General features: G+C 44.3%; 1 protein-coding gene across 2 annotated transcripts; it reads left to right on the top strand.

Annotated features, from left to right (window-relative positions):
* The first annotated feature begins 920 nt into the window (after window positions 1-920).
* Window positions 921-15,786, top strand: znf318 (zinc finger protein 318). 2 transcript variants are annotated; one of them, XM_062429838.1, is made up of 11 exons: window positions 921-1,330; window positions 2,415-2,524; window positions 2,980-3,511; window positions 3,857-5,063; window positions 5,543-5,640; window positions 5,724-5,823; window positions 5,911-6,227; window positions 7,823-8,041; window positions 8,975-9,068; window positions 9,579-9,697; window positions 10,967-15,786. In XM_062429838.1, exons 1-11 carry the CDS (start codon window positions 1,076-1,078, stop codon window positions 13,841-13,843), a joined length of 5,928 nt encoding a protein of 1,975 aa, XP_062285822.1. In that variant the 5' UTR covers window positions 921-1,075; the 3' UTR covers window positions 13,844-15,786. The 2 variants fall into 2 exon arrangements, with proteins under 2 accessions (XP_062285822.1, XP_062285821.1); XM_062429837.1 differs by having other exon boundaries at window positions 7,820-8,041.
* The last annotated feature ends 2,819 nt before the right edge of the window (window positions 15,787-18,605 follow it).

Genomic DNA, 18,605 nt, shown 5'->3' with positions numbered 1-18,605 from the left:
TGTCCTCAAGTCAATGAAGGAAGGAAGGGAGGAAGAGGGAAGGAAAGGAGGGAGGAAAGAAGGAAGGAGGGAGGGAGGGAGGGAGGGAGGAAGGACAGAGGAAATAAGGAAGGAAGGTATGAGGGAGGGAGGAAAGAAGGAAGGAGGGAGGAAGGAAGAAGGAAGGAAAGGAGGGAAGGGAGGAAGAAGGAAGGAAGGGAGGAACCCGGGGGGTTCCGCCACACCTTCAGGCCCCCCCCCCCGCCAGAAGGGGGGTAGACATGTGGTACACAGGTTGGTCCGCCATCACCCCACTGCGCCAGGTATAAACCTCACTGTACCAGTATAAACCTCACTGCATCAGTATAAACCTCACTGTACCAGTATAAACCTCCCTGCACCAGTATAAACCTCACTGTACCAGTATAAACCTCACTGCATCAGTATAAACCTCACTGCACCAGTATAAACCTCACTGCACCAGTATAAACCTCACTGCACCAGGTATAAACCTCACTGTACCAGTATAAACCTCACTGTACCAGTATAAACCTCCCTGCACCAGTATAAACCTCACTGCACCAGTATAGACCTCACTGCACCAGTATAAACCCCCCCCCCCCCCCCCCCACACACACACACACTAGCTAAAATACTAGTAATATTAGTATATTAGATAGTGATAATATTATGAGTGATAATATACCAGAGATGATGTTGTTATTACACAGATTATACTGAAGAAAGAAGTAAATTATATATATTGCACATTGTAGATATTTGAACATCTATAACACGATGAGAGCTAAACTGAGGAAGATCATGAGTGAAAGCTGTTAAATGGCTCCTGTCTCTCTGCAGTGCTGCTGTTTGTCCAGCAGGTGTCAGCAGCTGCTCTGCTCTGTTTGTTTCTGTCTGCAGAAGAAGAAACTCTGTTGTGTGTGCAGACTGATCAGCGTGCAGAGACTCACATCGCTCATCGATACTGATTAATACACACAGGAATAAACCGCCTGCAGGTTTCACATCTGCACCGACGCAACACCGGGAGCATCCTCCGGTTGACCGGGAAGCCTCTGAGTGTCTGCAGGAGGAGATGTACCGGGGTCGGCCTGCACCGAGAGGAGGCTACCCGCCGCCTCCTGAAGGCCGCGGCCCCCCTCCGCCCAGGCCTTACCTCGGACCGGGCTACAGGGACGACCGGAGCCGGCCCAGGCCTCCGTACCACCCGGGGTACCACGACCACGGAGGCCCGGACTACCGGCGCTCTCCGCCCCGCAGGAGATATCCGTCCCCCGGGGCGGGAGGCCACCGGGCCGGGGAGTACTGGCCCGGAGCTCCGCAGAGAGAGGTGAGAACAGTCTGATGTTATTGTTCTAATGACAGTTAATCTCACTTGTTATTAACTTCCTCTTTAGTCCTGAAACACGTTGCATTCTGCAGCTTTGCACTAAACATCCAATAATATGTTTAATGAAGCTTTTATTCTGAAATGTTTCTGACAGAAGCAGCAAATAAACAGTCAGTAAGTTAAATAAACCCTTAAACAGGCAACATGCACCAGCAGATACATATATATATATATATATATATATATATATATATTTATTTATTTATTACTGTAATATGGGCAGCGCTTCCTGGTGGAGATTACAACTCATTAAATCCAAAATATGTTTAACATTATTGGTGGAAATGTTTATTTAGGTGCAAATGAAACATCAAAGTAAATAAAAATAATAGTTTTCCACATGTCTATTTTCCTCTCCTGAACTTTTACAGCATATTTAACACTTAACAATTCTTAAAGTGTGTTTTCTCATTATTAGTTTTATTTAAGCTGCAGAATTAAAGATCAGTTTGAGGCTTTTAAACTTCAGATCATCATTCTAGTCGTCTGCTTCATTTTTCTCAAGTAAATTACAGATTTTCCTAAACTTGTCGAGCTTGTTCTTTCCTAAAGTAAAAAGTCCTGAAGTAACACAAGAGTTTAATGTTTTTCATGAACAGGCTTTACATCTTTTAGCTTCTAAAAAACCAAATACAGAGTAAGGATTTTTCATTTTTAGAAGTCACAAAGTCGTCGGGGTTTGAGAGGTTCTTCTTTATTATCAATGATTTAACTGTTCAGGTTCAATCAGTCTTTCCCACAAACAATCTATTAAAGATCCTTTCTGCTGTTTACATTTAATGCAAGAATCTGTGATATTTGGGTTAAAGAGGTGCAGCCTGCTGAGGTAATCTACTGTCTGCTGAAGATGAATCGGGAGCATTTAACGGATCCCATCACCCAACAGCAGATCATCAGCTGCTTCTGAGATTCACTAAATCTTGTAATGATCAATAGAAGCATTGATTACAGCTGATTGATATTATTGTAGGTCTGTGTTGATCTTATGATGATTATAAAACTCTGAGCTCCTGTTTTGTTTCAGAGATCTCCGTCGCCTCGAGGACAGCTTCCCCTCGACCACAACCTGGTCATCACCGTCGGCAACGAGCTGACCGGACCGTCAGGCTCCGCCCCCCCACGCCACCATGAGAGGTAACAAATGAAATGTGTTAACAGCTGATGAAACTGCTGATGAACAGTTAGTGAACAAAGAACAGAGCTGCAACTAATGATTATTTTCATTAAGATCAGATCAGATATTCATTTATTAGTTCCATAATGGGGAAATGTGCATTATAACAGCAGCAAGTGGACAATAAGAAAGAATTAAAAAAACAAAAATGAAGTGAATGAATGACGTATGAAGAACAATAGTGGAAATATATAATAAAACATAATAATTATTTACAGAACAACAGTAATATTAGTATTGAGATTATATTGTTATTGCACAGATTAAACTGAAGGGAAGAAAACGCATATTATATATCGCACAGTTGAATTTAAATTGTTATTATACATGAAATACTAATATTACACAGCAAGTAATTATTTCCCAACATTATGATTCAGAGACGTTAAGAATGATGCATTTTGTGTCTGAACAGAGATTATCATCTTCGGCCTGAATACGAGCGCAGCCGCAGTCGGGGCCGCAGTCGCCCTCGCAGCCGCAGTCGAGAGCGAAGTCCGGACCGGAGCCGGGCTAAAAGCCGGCCGCGCAGCAAGAGCCGGAGTCCGGACCGGAGCCGGGCCAAGAGCCGGGGCCGCAGCAAGAGCCGTCCGAGGAGCAAGAGCCGGCCGCGCAGCCAGAGCCGCAGTCCGGACCGGAGCCGGGCCAAGAGCCGGGGCCGCAGCAAGAGCCGCCCTCGCAGCAAGTCCAGGTCCAGGTCCAGAGGCCGAAGCCGGGGGAGGAGCTACAGCAAAGCAGCGAGCCACGGCCGCAGTAAGAGCCGCAAGAGGAGCCGCAGTAGCAGCAGCTCCAGCTCCAGCAGCCGCAGCAATGACAGCAAGTCCAGGAAGGAGTTCAGAGAGCTGGACTCGGCCCGCCGCAGGAAGGAGCTGGAAGAGATGCTGAGTCAGCCGACCAAATCCATCCTGAAGAAACGCAACGACTCCGAGGACTCACCGTCTGTCCGGGTACGAACACGCTCACTGAGCCCCCAGACCACATATAATATACTGATTATATACACACACACATATAGACCCAGCTCTGATTAAAGGTCAAAATAACCTATCAGTAACTTTGAAACTGACACAAGAAGAATTAAAAGCCGTCATGTGACTGATATGAAGATATTTAGTTCAGTGTTTCTGAAAGTTGAAATGAATCAAAGTTTCTTCATATTCTGGATTCAAATCATTAAATGTGAGCCAATAAGAAAACAGTAATAATGAACTAAACATTGAGTCTTTATAACGTGTATCTGTCCTCTGAGGATCTTTGTGAGGAGGTGTCACTCTGCTGTCTTCTGGTTTCAGAGCTCAGACTCTCCTCGAGGTCTTCAGGGCTCCAACATGTCTCGCGTGGCCGATCAGCTGCTGCATGCGATGAGGGTTGAGCCTCACACGGTGGCGTCCATGCTGTCCGAGCTACGATCCGACCCGCAGATGGCTCAGCGCGTTGGCCTCGACGCAGAGATCAAAGAGATCCTGAACCTGCTGGGGCCGATGGCGGCTGAAGGGGCCAAACCTCCAGAGAAGACGGTGGACGACATCGACGACGAGGAGCGCTTCTTGTACGGAGACGCAGAGGAACCCAAAGCGCCGGCGCCGAGCGAGCCGCTGCGAAATCCCACGATGGACATGTACGCAGAAGTGACGGAGGAGTCGCTGTACGGAGAATACACGCAGCAGAAAGCCGCCCTCGCTCAGGCATATGGCCTCCCCCCAGGTGTCCCGCCACACCTTCAGGCCCCCCCCGCCAGAGGGGAGGTAGACATGAGGTACGCAGGTCGGTCCGCCATCACCCCCGACCAGAACATCACGGTCCAGGTGTCGAACCCTGCCTACCCGCCGGGGACGGAGCCGCTGGAGGAGAGCGAGCGGCAGGCGGTGGAGGAGTACGAGAAGATCCAGGACCTGCTGCAGACCATCGGCCTGGACCTGGGCGTGGTCGAGATCAGCAAGATGGCCGCCAGGACCAAGGAGCGACTCCACGGAAACAAGCCGCCTCCTAAGACTCCCACGCGGCGCCAGCGGTACTCTTCCGGCAGTTCTGACGGCAGCCGGCACAGTCGCGGGCGACGGAGGCGGAGCCGCAGCGGCAGCTCCAGCAGCAGCAGCAGCCGCAGCCGCGCTGGCAGCTGGAGCAGCGACGACAGCCGCAGGAAGAGCAGCGCCGCAGCCCCATCTAGAGACACGAAGAGTGGAGCTGTGCCGCCGCCTTACAAAGAGCTGCCACCACAAAACCTACCCCCCCAAGAACCCAACCCCACCCCCCCCCACAGCGGGGTGCCCATCCCCACATACCCCCCCTCACAGGTGCATGGCATGATGGCGCCCAACTTCCCTCCGCCGGGCTACAACCAGTACGGGAACTACATGCCATACATGCACCAGCAGTGGCCGCCCATGTACCCGCCCCCCAGCATGACCTTGCCCCCCCAGACCCCTCCAGACGACTTCCCCCCCACCATGCCGTACAAACCGCCATACAACAAGCACACCCCCGAGCTCGGAGTCAAAGGTCAGTCTGATCAATAAAGGAATATTCAACTTTTTTCACACTTCCAACAACAACAACATCATAGATCTCTGTGTAGAGTCGGTGGTGTAATGTTCCTTGGATCACATAGCAAGGTACAATGTTCTTAGTATCGCATAGTAAGGTACAATGGTCTTGGGATCGCATAGTAAGGTACAATGTTCCTGGGATCGCATAGTGAGGTACAATGTTCCTGGGATCGCATAGTAAGGTACAATGTTCCTGGGATCGCATAGTGAGGTACAATGTTCCTGGGATCGCATAGTGAGGTACAATGTTCCTGGGATCGCATAGTGAGGTACAATGTTCCCGGGATCGCATAGTAAGGTACAATGTTCCTGGGATCGCATAGTAAGGTACAATGTTCCTGGGATCGCATATTAAGGACAGCATCAGTCTTTTTTAGTGGTACTGGGATCAGTGGTGGACGTCAACTGAGTGTTTTGATCGTGTTTCTTCAGGTATGAAGAGTTCAGACGCTGAGAAGGGAAACTGTAAAGTGAGCAGCCACGAGAGGAGAGTGTCCGAAGAGCAAAACAACGAGAGCCAGAAACAAAAGGTTTGTAGTCCTGTTTTTATTTCAGTCATAACAATAAAGAAACTTGGAAGCAGCTGCAGATAAACTCTGATGTTCGTTTTCAGGTTCTGGAGGAACGAGAGAAGCTGAAACAGGACCGAGAGGTGAGGATGAAGAAGAAGGAGTATCTGATGAAGGAGCTGGAGAGACTCAGGAAGCAGCAGGGTATGTTCATGTCTGTCAGCTGCTGGTTCTGTTGGTTGTTTGTGGTTCTTCTGGTTCTGCTGGTTCTTACATGTTGTGTGTTTCCAGGCGAGCTGCTGAGGAAGAAGCGACGTGAGAAGGACGGCCACAAAGATCCTCTCCTGCAGAAGATCAGCCTGCTGCAGGAAGACGTCATGACGCAGATCTCCAACCTGCGCAAAGAGCACGAGACCGCCGAGAAGAAACGCAGCGAGATCGACAAGGTGGCGCTCATCCTGGGCCTGTCTCCTTCCGACCGGCCGCGCAGGAGCATCAAGCCAGCCGAGGAGCAGGACGACGAGCCGATGCCGCCAACGACGCCCACGAAGATTAAACAGGAGGAAGAGAGAAGTCCTGAGGGGCGACCGGCAGCCGGCGGCATAAAGGTACAGAGATCTGGAGAGGAGGTAACACGAGGAACAGCACTGAATTCACCCGTGATCAATACGTGTGTTCAGTGTCAGTTTACAGCAGCTGAACAACAGCAGGACATTAACGAAACAGACCCAATCTATTGATCTGTTGATCTGTTGATCTGTTCAGGGGCAGAAAGAGTCTGTTTATTTTCTCTCTGCTGATGTTTCGATCAGTGAAATCTGAACCGTCGATTGACTATATTGATAATATTATTTACTGCTTGTGGAGATGTTCTGAATTCAGTGGTGTTCCCCTTTATTTATTTATTTATTTGTTTCTGTTTCATGAGGAGCTTTTAAATCATAGCTAGGGATAATTTTGGTTTTTAACTTTTCTTAAAAATTCAGATTATTTAAAAATAAAGTGGATTAAAATCAGAGCAGTGATTATTTGTTTTTAATCAGTTTATGCTGTTTACGTGTAAACACAGATCAGATTAAGACTGTTATTAATCTTCATATCAGCTCTTTTTAAGGTTTTTTCTTTTGATGCTTTTGAAATGTGTTTTATTGATTTTTATGAATTTCTTCACTCGTCCGTTCGTTCGTCGTCCAGTCTGACGCTTCATCACGTTTCCAATCGTACAGTCAGGAAAAGTCCGAATGTCATTTTGAAAGTTTATCATTATCGTTATTGATCGAAACTAATTGAGGAAGGTTTTCTTCTCTAGTTAATGAACTTAAACACATTCGTTCATTCATGAATATTAAAGTCGTTACATGTAGAGCTGATGAATGATTGGTTGATTAATTTATTAGTCAGCAACTATTTTAGATCTTTTCAAGCAAAAAAGTGAAACATTTAATATTTGTAGTTTTCTGTTTGTGTTTACATGTTAAAAACAAATAAATCTAATCAGCAGTATTTTTAATAATTGATTCGTCCTAGAAGAAAATTCTATTTGTGACGAGAGCTGCAGTGATTGATTAGTTGTTGATTATTTTGATAATTGATTAATGGTTTTGAGTCATTTTCTTTCATCTCTTACAGTAAACTGAATCTTTCAGACATTTTTTATCCTTTTAATGGATCAAACAACTAATCAATGAATCAAAGTAATCAACCGATTAATCAATAATAAAAATAATGTTCAGTTGCAGCTCTGGTCACATGAACAGTTAAATATAAAACACTGGAGGGAAATTATAAAACAGTTTTCTGATGTTTTTATAGGCGAAGCGATTAATTGACAAAAAACATTACTCAGATTAATCAATAATCAATAATGATCGTTAGCTGCAGTTTTAGTTACAGGACAAGATTTTCTGATCTTGTCGGTTTGATCGTAGATAGTTCAGAGATCAGATGTTTGCCTTCGTCGCTGCGACAGGAAACAAAGTTTTCATCGTTAATCTCTGTTCAGAGTTCATTAAAAAACAAACTCGAGGTTAAACTTTAAGGCGGATTAGAAGTTTTAAGGCGGATTAGAGTTTTGGTCGGATCGTTGTGGCGTGTTGGAGGCGGAAACATCTGCAGGTAAGAACCGACAGAAAAGCGTCTCTGTTAGTGTGAGTCTGTGTGTCTGCTGCCATCTTCACTCTCCTCCATCTTTGTTTCTTAGCAGAGCTCATCGGCACCTTCAGCGTCATCATCATCGTCGTCGTTGCCATCACGAGCTTCGCCGGACAAGCCGCCTGTCGCCGGCCCGGCGCCGCCACAGACTCCGCCCCATCAGCCGTTTGAATACTATGACGCTGGAAACCACTGGTGCAAAAACTGTAACCTCACCTCTGGTTCCATGTTTGATTTTTTCACGCACTTGCACAGCAAAATACACCGAAAGGTTTGTTTTTATTATTATATCCAAAAATATGTTTATTCATTCATCTGTGTGAACAAGACGACGAACTCTAGTTTCATGAAGGACGACCGGCCGTAACAACTGATGAGTTTTATAAATTAGATTAATATTATTATTATTTATTAATGATAAATGAGGCTATTAAATAGGTGGATCTCTGTTTTAATTCTTTTATAAACATCTTTAACTGAATCTCTTGTTGCAGCCGGCTGTTCTCAGTGAAACTAGAAGCCGAATGTCTTAAAATCCATTAAGTTAAAAGTTTGGACTCAGCTTCTCATTCAAGGGTTTTAATTATTTATTATTTGTTGTTTTCTTCACTGTAGAACTTTAAAAAACACGAGCACATATGGAGTCATGTAGTAAACATTAAAGTCTGCTGTAAGTCAGATCCAGGCGGGGAGTTCTGGTCCTCTGAAATGAGGCCAACCAGGAAGTAACTTAAACCTGCATTCTATCAAAAGGCCACCAGGGGGCGACCGTTTTGGTGTCAAAAGGACTTCCGTCTCTATACAAGTCAATGGAGAATTCACCAACTTCTCACTTGATTTCTAACCTCAGTAAACCTTTTCAAAATGTGTTTATGGTCTCAATCGCTAGTTTAAAGCCTTCTTCAATGCAGTATGATGTTCATTTGGGACATTTTGGCCTCCCTGATTTTATATGTGACGATAAAGCAGGGTATGCATTAGGGCGTGGCTACGTCGTGATTGGCCTCCGAGCAGCAGTGGGTGACGTCATGGATGTTACGTCCATTTCTTATATTCAGTCTATGGTCAGATCTGAACTTCATCAGGTCAAAAATAAACCTTTGAAACGAGCAGCTGTGTCCAGACTTCAGATGATTCTCTCACATGTTCTTCTACTTTACTTCCTTCATTTCCCACATAACACAACTTCCTTCCTGCTCCACAGACGCTTGACCCGTACGACCGACCCTGGGCCTCCACTCCCACCAAGATCACCAAGAACATGCCATCAGAGGAGAAGCTGACGAAGCCAGCCAAAGGTACCAACACCTTCACCCTTCTCCTAAAACGTTCACGGTGATGCTGCATTGTTTTCCTGATGATGCCGGTGTCTGAGCCGTCTTCTGCTTCCAGGTGGAGCTCAGTCTGGATCTCTGTGTCTCATAATGAAAACAGTACTAACGAAGTGATGGAACCGCACAGCAGACGCCTCTCAGCACCTCCGCTTTCCATTCAGTCCCTGTTTTAAATGTAAATGTTCTGCTTTAACATTTGGAGAAGTGCTTTAACTGCTGGTTACAGGCCTGTTTGTCTGCTACATCACTGAGCAGCTACAACACTTCTCCAACAGTTTCTGCTCCGTTATAACACTACTGAATTCTTCATCATGTTACTTTTAAATATTCTATGAGGAGGCGTTACTTCTTTAACCTTTTCCTGTCCTGACAGGTACTGCAAACGGAGGCTTTTCCATCAGGTAAACATAATTGACAGGTTATTTTGTCGCCACCTTTGGATTTAAAATGCGGTTGCGTGTGTTTCTGCTGCAGGTTCAGAGTTCCTGCTGCCCGTCAGAGGATTCTTCTGCCTGCTGTGTAAACAGTTTTACGGAGACGCCATCTGTGCAGAAGAGCACGTCACCACTCACTGTCACAATGAGAAGTACAAGGTATTTAACTCTGGGAGGATAGATGAGTTCAGGATGATTGTTTTATCTGAAGCACGAGTCAGCAGGCAGGAACACAAGTCTACGACGGAGTATCAGGCCACATGAGGGGGGAAAAAAGGTTTTTCCGCGAAGAGATTAAACTCGACATGACGCGAATAAACTCGACATGACAACTTTAAACCATCAATATCTTTGCATCTGCTCGGTTTGCAGCTGTTTCAGTTTGCAGGAATGCAGCTGCTTCCTCCACATGTGTAGGTTTATCCTTCTGAAAAGACAGTTTTCGGCTCAACCTTCTCAACGTTCTCACACTTATGATAACATTGTGAGAACAATTTCTTTGTTGCTAAAACCGGTTCTGAAGTAGTTTTACCGATTCATCTACACAAGGCATTTTCATGGGCCAACAGATTGAGTCTGAGGATCGATCGAGCTCTCTCCTAATTCTGTCAAGAATAGAGTCGACATGACATGCCGACTTTATTGTCGAAATTTCGACTTTAATCTCAGCGTGACGACTTAAATGTCGACACGCTGAGATTAAAATCGACATGTTGAGTTTAATCTAGTCGCGGAATTTTTGTATTTTTCCTCATGTGGCACTGATACTCTGTCATACAAATGAACATTAACCCTTTACATACTGTTCGGGTCAAATTTGACCCAATATGACATTTAACAGCTGTATAAAATGATTGTCCATTGAGGCTGTTCTGGGTCAGATTATCTCTGTATCTATTGCCATGTGTTATAGTGAAATGAATAGTTAGTAGTTTTAATAAGATAGTAGTTATGAGGATTTCTTTTTATGATGTAGCAGTGAAGACTGATGGCTCTAATGGTTCTACAATAAACCCCACAGTTCCATAAAGCTCTGCTCATTTTACCTTTACATTAAATACATTTCCATCATTATTGCTATGTTATATTTTCATGTCTGAGGTAAAATAGGACATGATATTGTGTGATAGGAGATGTTTAGTGGTGTAAAAGCTAAAAAATACACTCTCTCTGCTCTCTGGAACATGAATCAGGGTTTAATCACATTTATTGATCAGTCAGATCGACTATTGATGCTTTCTAAACACATCTGTGGTTCAACATTTGGTATAGACACTTTTTATGAGGAGAACAAACTGAGGAGAGAATATGAACAGTGTGTAAGGGTTAAAGCTTTTTTCCTTGTTGAATGAGATTAGTTTGTATTTCAGGCAGAAGTCTTGTTCATATCTTGTCTTCACTGTCTTGTTTTCATGCCTCCTTCAACAGAAACAAATGTATGAGAATCCGCTGTACGAACAGAGGAGGAACCTGGATCGCCAGGCAGGACTGGCCATCGAGACGAGCGGAAAGAAACGCAAACATGAGGATGAAGAGAAAGAGAAAGGCAAAGACAAGGAGGAAAAGAGCAAACACAAAAAGGAGAAAAAGGACAAAGAGAAAAAGAAGGAAGAAGATGACGATGGTCGGAAAGAGGAGAAATTTAAAGATAAAAAGGTGGAAGAGGAGGAAAAGCTGAAACTGAAGAAGGAAGAGGAGTTTAAAAATGGCAAGAAAAAGGATGAGGAGAGTCCTTATAGTAAGAAAGATGAGGATGAAAAATATAAATACAACAAGAAGGATGATAAATACCGGTATAGCCGGGAGGAAGAGGAGAGGACTAAATTCGGCAGGAGAGATGAGGAAGACCGATACAAATACAACAAAGAAGAAGAGTATCGATACCGGTATCGCAGAGAGGAAGAAGACAGATACGACAACCGGCCAAGATACGGGCCGCGAGAAGACGACGACAAGTATAAATATGGTAAATATTCAGATACTAGGTCCAAGTATGACAGGGAGCGAGATGAAGGGAAAGGGAAGGCTGAGAAGGAAACTGTTAAAAAGCCTGAGCCTCTGAAACCAGAGGTCAGCAAGCAACCTGAACTTCCTTCAAAGCTATTCGACCCCCCCAAAGTCCTCTGTGGACCCAGTCCGGCCATGAGGGCAAAGCTCCGCAAGCAGAGCCTGGAGGCCGGCAAACCGCCAGTGCCCACAACTCCCTCGTTTGGAAAATTCACGTGGAAGAAGAAGGAGAACGTGTTGGCGAAGGAGGCGGAGAAAGTGGCGGCTGAGTTCTTGAAGGATGACGAAGCTGCTGCGAAGGTGAAGTCGGTCTCAGCCGAAGATTCTTTTGCGAAGTCGGTGGCCGTCGCTAAGGAGATAGCCGAGAAGCTGTCGAGCCAGAGCAGCATGCCCGTTCCCTGGGTGTCGCCTGGCGCCAGCAGGGGGAGAATCAGGCCCAACCTTCCTGCACCTGCTGCAGTCCAGAGGAAAACCGCCATGATGGGCAGACCTGCACCTCTCAATGACTTTCTCTCCATAAGACCCCAAAACACAGGGGCACTAGGACCTCCTCCCAAAGACTGCCCAGCAGACTACCCTGATCCTCTCACGAAGGCTCTAAATGCCCAGAATGCAATGCTGGAAAATAAACCTGTACTGCCGGATGGTAGACTTGGACCATTGGAGTGTATCCCTGCACCACCGGTGTCTAAACCTGAGCCATGTGAGGCTAAACCTGTACCACCGGTGTCTAAACTTGTACCACCGGTGTCTAAACTTGTACCACCGGTCTCTCAACCTGCCCCACCAGGGTCTCAACCTGCCCCACCAGGATCTCAACCTGCCCCACCAGGGTCTCAACCTGTACCACCGGTGTCTAAACTTGTACCACCGGTGTCTAAACTTGTACCACCGGTGTCTAAACTTGTACCACCGGTCTCTCAACCTGCCCCACCAGGGTCTCAACCTGCCCCACCAGGATCTCAACCTGCCCCACCAGGGTCTCAACCTGCCCCACCGGTGTCTAAACCTGCCCCCCCAGTGTTTAAACCTGCCCCAGTGGAGGTTAAACCTGCCCCAGTGGAGGCTGCCCCTGCTCCACCTGAACCAAAACCTGCACCATCAGCAATGATAAAGATCGTGTCTGACGTGGCAGCTCCCGGAGTCCCAGAGAGCGAGCAGACACGTACAGTGTTCGTCAAGCCCCCACCTTTCATGACTATGAGTGAAGGAATTCAGAGGTCTGAGAAAGTGAAGAGGAACCTGGCTGCAGCCAAAGCCCAGGACTTATTCGGCATCTTCTACAGCAGCACAAGCCAATCGGCCACTTCCTCCATCACCAAACCAGTAACAACAGACGCCAGCCAATCAGCCACTTCCTCCATCACCAAACCAGTAACAATAGACGCCAGCCAATCAGGCACTTCCTCCATCACCAAACCAGTAACAATAGACACCAGCCAATCAGGCACTTCCTCCATCACCAAACCAGTAGCGGCAGATACCAGAACTGATTGGAGTGTCACCAATAAAAGTACAGTTGTACCCCAGCAAGCACCAAAACCACAACCTCAGCCCCAGCCTAAATCTCAGCCCCAACCTCCAACTGAGGTTCGTACATTTCCATGTCCACAAATCCCGTCAAAATTAGACATTCAGATAGCATCAGTTTGGTCCATGCATTCTGCCCCAGCTCCAACCTCTGAGGTGGCTCCAATTAAAACCACTCCACAAACTTCCACTCCATCTGAGGCTCAGAGTGTTCCTCAGAACCAGTCCCAGACTCTTCAACTTGAGTCCCAAATCGCCCCACAAACCGAGCCTGCCATGCTCGAACCCACATCAAAAATGCAGCCCAACGTGGTTCCTCAAATTAAGCCGGAACCACAATCTGAACCTCAACTAGAGCAGGACACTCAGTCCCATTCCCTTCCAGAGACCCTCCTTGACACACAACAACTAACCGAATCCGAGTCCAAGCCAGGACCCAAAACTAGAGGCAAAATGACTCCTACAAAGAAAACCTCTCCTGCCTCCCGCCCTGTCCGACAAACCCGATCCCAAACCAGATACCAGACCCGGCGGCAGCAAGCCCAGCAGGACCAGTCCGAACCAGAACCTGAGCTGGCTTCAGGAGACTGTGACTTGGATCCAAAGGGGTTAGAGCCGTCAGAGCCTAGAGACGGCTCAGAGTCGCTTCTAGAGGAGGTGAAACCCAGCGAGGATGACTCTGAACTCATGGAAATCACACCTGAGACCCTCGGACTCCCCTCAGACATGACGTCTCTGAGCTTTGACTATGACTTCAACTTTGAGTAGGAGCAGACTAGACTCTGACTCTGAGAGGTTATATTTGCAGGAGTCACAGACATTTATTAATAATGGTCTTGAAGGCAGCTGGAAGTTACAACACACTTGACATGATGGACTTGATATTTTCAATACTTTGAAAGAGAGTCTGATAAGAAGATGGATATCAGTTTGATCTGTGTTGGTCCAGGATGTGTCGAACCCTGCTCATCACACAGACGTTTACTTTTATTAACATCACAAAATTCTCTGTTAGGACAAACACCTGCAACAAATAACTGATAAAGTTAATACGTTCATACCAAAGACCTCCAGAAGATACACATTTATTTTGAGTAACTTGTTCATTCGTTACAGATTACTGTATCAAACTAACAAAGCAGAATAAAACTGTACTGTAGTAGTTTATAATAATCTAACTATTCTCCTCATGAAAGCCTTTCACATCCTGTAGTGCAGTTTTAATTATTTAGGGCTAATTAAGGGAAATCTGATCAAATCTGAAGTATGACTCGTACTTCAGATTTAGTGTTCTGTATTTTGTGTCTCTCAGCTCAGAGCTCATCGGTTTCTACAGAACACGTAAATCTTTAGAAGCTCCTCACAAATATGGATAATTTAATTTTTAAACTAACTGCACCTGAAAGCAGAGTCGCCACTCGGGTCAAACACGTCGTATGAATTCGACCATTAAATAATTCCTGCAAATAAAGTTCAGAGAGGAATTTAAAGTTCTTTCTTTCTTTTCTGCTGCCGATGTCTCACCGCTTATTGCTTCCTATTGAATACTTTAAAACCAACAACTAATGTCCTGTTTAAAAAGGTTTCTACGACGATTAAAAGGACACGAAAGTAGAAAAACTCATTTACAATTTTCGGTCTTCAACTTTCAATCTTTGCTGGATAATGTTTAAGTTTTTAAATAAATGACTTTTTGCTTGAGTTGGTTATAATCACAAAACAACTTCTGTAGATTTAAACGGTTTATGTTAACATTTTTTTGTACTTGTTTTACTTGTTTGGATAAATTCATTCATTGTTTGGTTTCAGCCTCTTTTGGGGGAATTTCAGTTAATCATAAAAATATAGAATAATGCACAAAGATGAAACTGATATCTGTCTCGTTATCGGACTCCAGAGAAGACTGAACGAGAGGATTTCTTAAAAGCTTTGGACTGTTCCTTTTAAAGATCACAGTACTATTTGTGTGGCACCTTTCCACTGTTCCTCCTGAAGGTAACGTACTGTACACTGTTGTTCTTCTTGTTTTCTATTCCAGTTCAGACTCGCGTTGTTTTCCTTTGTTCATTGTTTTCCTCAAAGTGTTTTTGAGTTTTTTTAAAGTTCTATGCCGATAAAATAAAATTGTCATGGACCAACGAGCACTCGGTTAGTTAGAAAGCAGCTGATTCAGGATCTGGTTCCTATAAAACTGCGTCAGGATTCATCCCTTCTTCTTCTTTGTGTTTAATTATCTTCTCCTGAGATCAGTGTCACTGTGGTCGCAGTAGAAACCAGCTGCTTGTCCTGTAAAATTTGTTGCTTTAAGTAGAGTTTTAATAAAAGCTAGTGAGGAAATAAACAGCAGGTCTGTGTGTGGTGATCATTATTATGTGTAACAGTCTGATTATTGAAGTCCTGATGTGAATTCAGGCTTAAATAAAGTCATTTTTCTGCTTCTACACACTTTAGATCCATCAGAGTTAACAGTGAACCTGGACACTAATAATTAGTCCTTTAAGGTCTCAAAATTTCAGGTTTTGAGCTACTTAAAGTCTGTGTAAAGTAAGAATAAATATGTGTTCTGAGTTTGACAAACCACAGAAAAGTGTGTTGTTAACCACCCTGCCAAATTTGATGATTAAAAAAATCGCCAAATATATGAAATTAGTCTTCAAAGTTGTGTAAAAATCAGCCTATTTCTCTGCTCCCAAACGCTGTGGGAGTGGCCGCTGACTCCGCTGAAGCCCCGCCCCCTACCAAGTGTCACCTGTCAATCAAAGTCACCACCTCTACCAGGAACATGGACGCTAGGTCTGAGAGCTTTCTGCTGCTAGCTCAGCTGCTAGCTCGGCGGCTAACTCAGCTAACTGGCTAACTGTAGACTGTAGTAGTAGTGGGCGCTGGATGTATTTATACCTCTACAGCAGCAGGGCGGGTTTATGCTAAGCCTAGCTCCACTATTCAAATCTAAATGGTTGGAATGCTTTTTACACCTTTTTTAAAAAATATACATTTATGACCTATTTAATGTGTTTAGAAATGTCTGAATTCACTTTACACAGTCTTTAAAGTCTGGAAAGCAATAATAAATATGTTCTGAGATTATACATTATTATTTATCTTATTATATAAACAGATGTTACAAAGTTAAGTTCCAAAATGATTAATCAGTATTTCGTCCACTAGACAACACTCACACCAAACTGCTGCAGAAACACACAGTTTAAAATAAGCTGAAAGGTAGAAATATGGATATTTAAAAAATTAAAGTAACATTGTGAGTTATTGTTTAATTCGGTGCATTAATGTGGACATGTGACTAATTAACACGCTGTCCATCACCAACCATCCTTATGTTTAACTGTCAGTTTGAACAACTTAACGTTACTTCTCAGCTGGATCAGAACTTAATTAATCTAATGAATCATTTGGTAAAAAACCTACTTGGTTTGTCCGACCAACATAAAACAAATATATAATTAATGATGATTTAACACAAAAGTAAAGCAACAAAGTGCCAGATTGAGTCGCCTGAATATAATATTAATAAATGACACAGGCATCAGGAGGAGCATGAGGCGCCCTCCTGAACCTGTGAACCAATCAACCTGTCAATCACCACGTAGCCACGCCCTAATGCATACCCTGCTTTATCGTCACATATAAAATCAGGGAGGCCAAAATGTCCCAAATGAACATCATACTGCATTGAAGAAGGCTTTAAACTAGCGATTGAGACCATAAACACATTTTGAAAACGTTTACTGAGGTTAGAAATCAAGTGAGAAGTTGGTGAATTCTCCATTGACTTGTATAGAGACGGAAGTCCTTTTGACACCAAAACGGTCGCCCCCTGGTGGCCTTTTGATAGAATGCAGTTTTAAGTTACTTCCTGGTTGGCCTCATTTCAGAGGACCGGAACCCCCCGCCTGGTTCAGTTTGTGACGTCAGCTAATGTTCTGCTTTGTTTTTGTTTGTTTTTTTTGTCCTTTGAGTATTAAAGGAAGAGACAGCTCGGTTTAGACTGTTTAATAAATCCTCTGTTGATGGAAACGTATGACATCATCATATCAGCTGAGCTCAGACAGAGATTAGAAATGTGTCATCGGCTTCAAACTTCTGTCTGTCTGCAGATTCATGTTTTTATTCTCTGTGTTTAAAATCTGTTGATGTAACTTTGAAAATGCTCAGTCGTCTTTTTTAACCTCTAACAGATTAAAATGAGCAGCAGATTTTTGACTTTTCAGGGTTTCTTGAGGCGGATTTGACCCGAGTGGTTCCTCTGCTGCAGGAAAGGTAAGTTTACTACAGACCGTCTGTTACCGTGACGACACTCAAAAGCTCACATTTCCTGATTCTTTTTTTTTTGCTTATTCATGTTAGTTTTGTCTCATTTTGCACTAAAGTACATTTTATATTACAGTGTTTTACTGTCAGTGTGAGTTCAGTATGTTATTATAGTCTGTAGTTTATATCTTTTTATCTTGTTTTATTTGTATATAACTTTCTCGTCTACCTCTGATGTGACGTAGCTGCTGTCATTTGCTGGATTTTTATCTTTTAGAATTAACCCTCCTGTTGTTCTCGAGTCAAGGAAGGAAGGGAGGGAGGGAGAAAGGAAGGAAGGAGGGAGAGAGGAAGGAAGGGAGGAAGAGAGGAAGGTAGGGGGGAGGAAAGACAAAGAAGGAGGGAGAAAGGAAGGAAGAAGGAGGGATGGAGGAAGGAAGGGAGGAAAGAGAGAGGAAGGAAAGAAAGGGAGAAGGAGGAAGGAAGGACAGACGGTAGGAAGGAAGGGAGGAAAGAAGACACAAAGGTTAATAAATGACCTAAATGAGTTTTTTGGAAGAAAATGTTTCTATGCAGTGAAGAAGAGAGAGTTGCTCTGCAGGTGATTGGACAGTTAAAGTGTGATGATGATGATGATGATGATGATGATGATGATGATGATGATGATGATGATGAAGCTACAACAACCAAAAGACTGATGACATAAATGCAAAAAAGCAAAGTATTGTACAGAGAAACTTGATGAAATGTTCCTTTAACAGATGGAAGCTGTTAATATATGAAGTGTTTCATGTTGGATGTGATTAAAAAATAAAGTTGAGTTAACTCAGTTTGTCTCGTTTCTGTGTTTCTGTCGTTAAAGGTTCACAACTTTATAAGAGTCTAAAAGGAACATGAAGTTTCTTCCTCCCTCCTTCTGTTTTCTCCATCCCCTTTTCTTCCTTCTTTCCTTTCCTTCCTCCCTTCCTTCCTTCCTTCCGTCCTTCTTTCCTCCATCCTTCATTCCTTCCTTTCCTTTCTCCCTTCTTTCCTTTCCTCCCTTCCTTCCTCCTTTCCTTCCTTCTTTCCTCCCTCCCTACCTCATTCTTTCCTTCCCTCCTTCCTTTCCTTCCTCCCTTCCTCCTTCTTTCTTTCCTCCCCACTACCTTCCTTCTTTCCTCTGTCCTTCCTCCCTTCCTTCTTTCCTTTCCTCCCTTTCTTCCTCCCTCCTTTCCTTCCTTCTTCCTCCCTTCCATCCTTCTTTCTTTCCTCCCTTCCTTCT

This window comes from Scomber scombrus, chromosome 12 (assembly GCF_963691925.1).
Source record: "Scomber scombrus chromosome 12, fScoSco1.1, whole genome shotgun sequence".
In the NCBI taxonomy this organism is placed as follows: Eukaryota; Metazoa; Chordata; class Actinopteri; order Scombriformes; family Scombridae; genus Scomber; species Scomber scombrus.
The sequence above is the reverse complement of the archived record's forward strand: the minus strand, read 5'-3'. Positions and strand labels throughout refer to the sequence as shown.

Bases quoted from the DNA above. Each gene is read 5' to 3' on its own strand.
- znf318 (XM_062429837.1), top strand. From the start codon at position 1,076: ATGTACCGGGGTCGGCCTGCACCGAGAGGAGGCTACCCGCCGCCTCCT. The intron at 1,331-2,414 runs GTGAGAACAGTC...GTTTTGTTTCAG, and splicing joins CCGGAGCTCCGCAGAGAGAG to AGATCTCCGTCGCCTCGAGG. The intron at 9,069-9,578 runs GTACCAACACCT...TTTCTGCTGCAG, and splicing joins GCTGACGAAGCCAGCCAAAG to GTTCAGAGTTCCTGCTGCCC.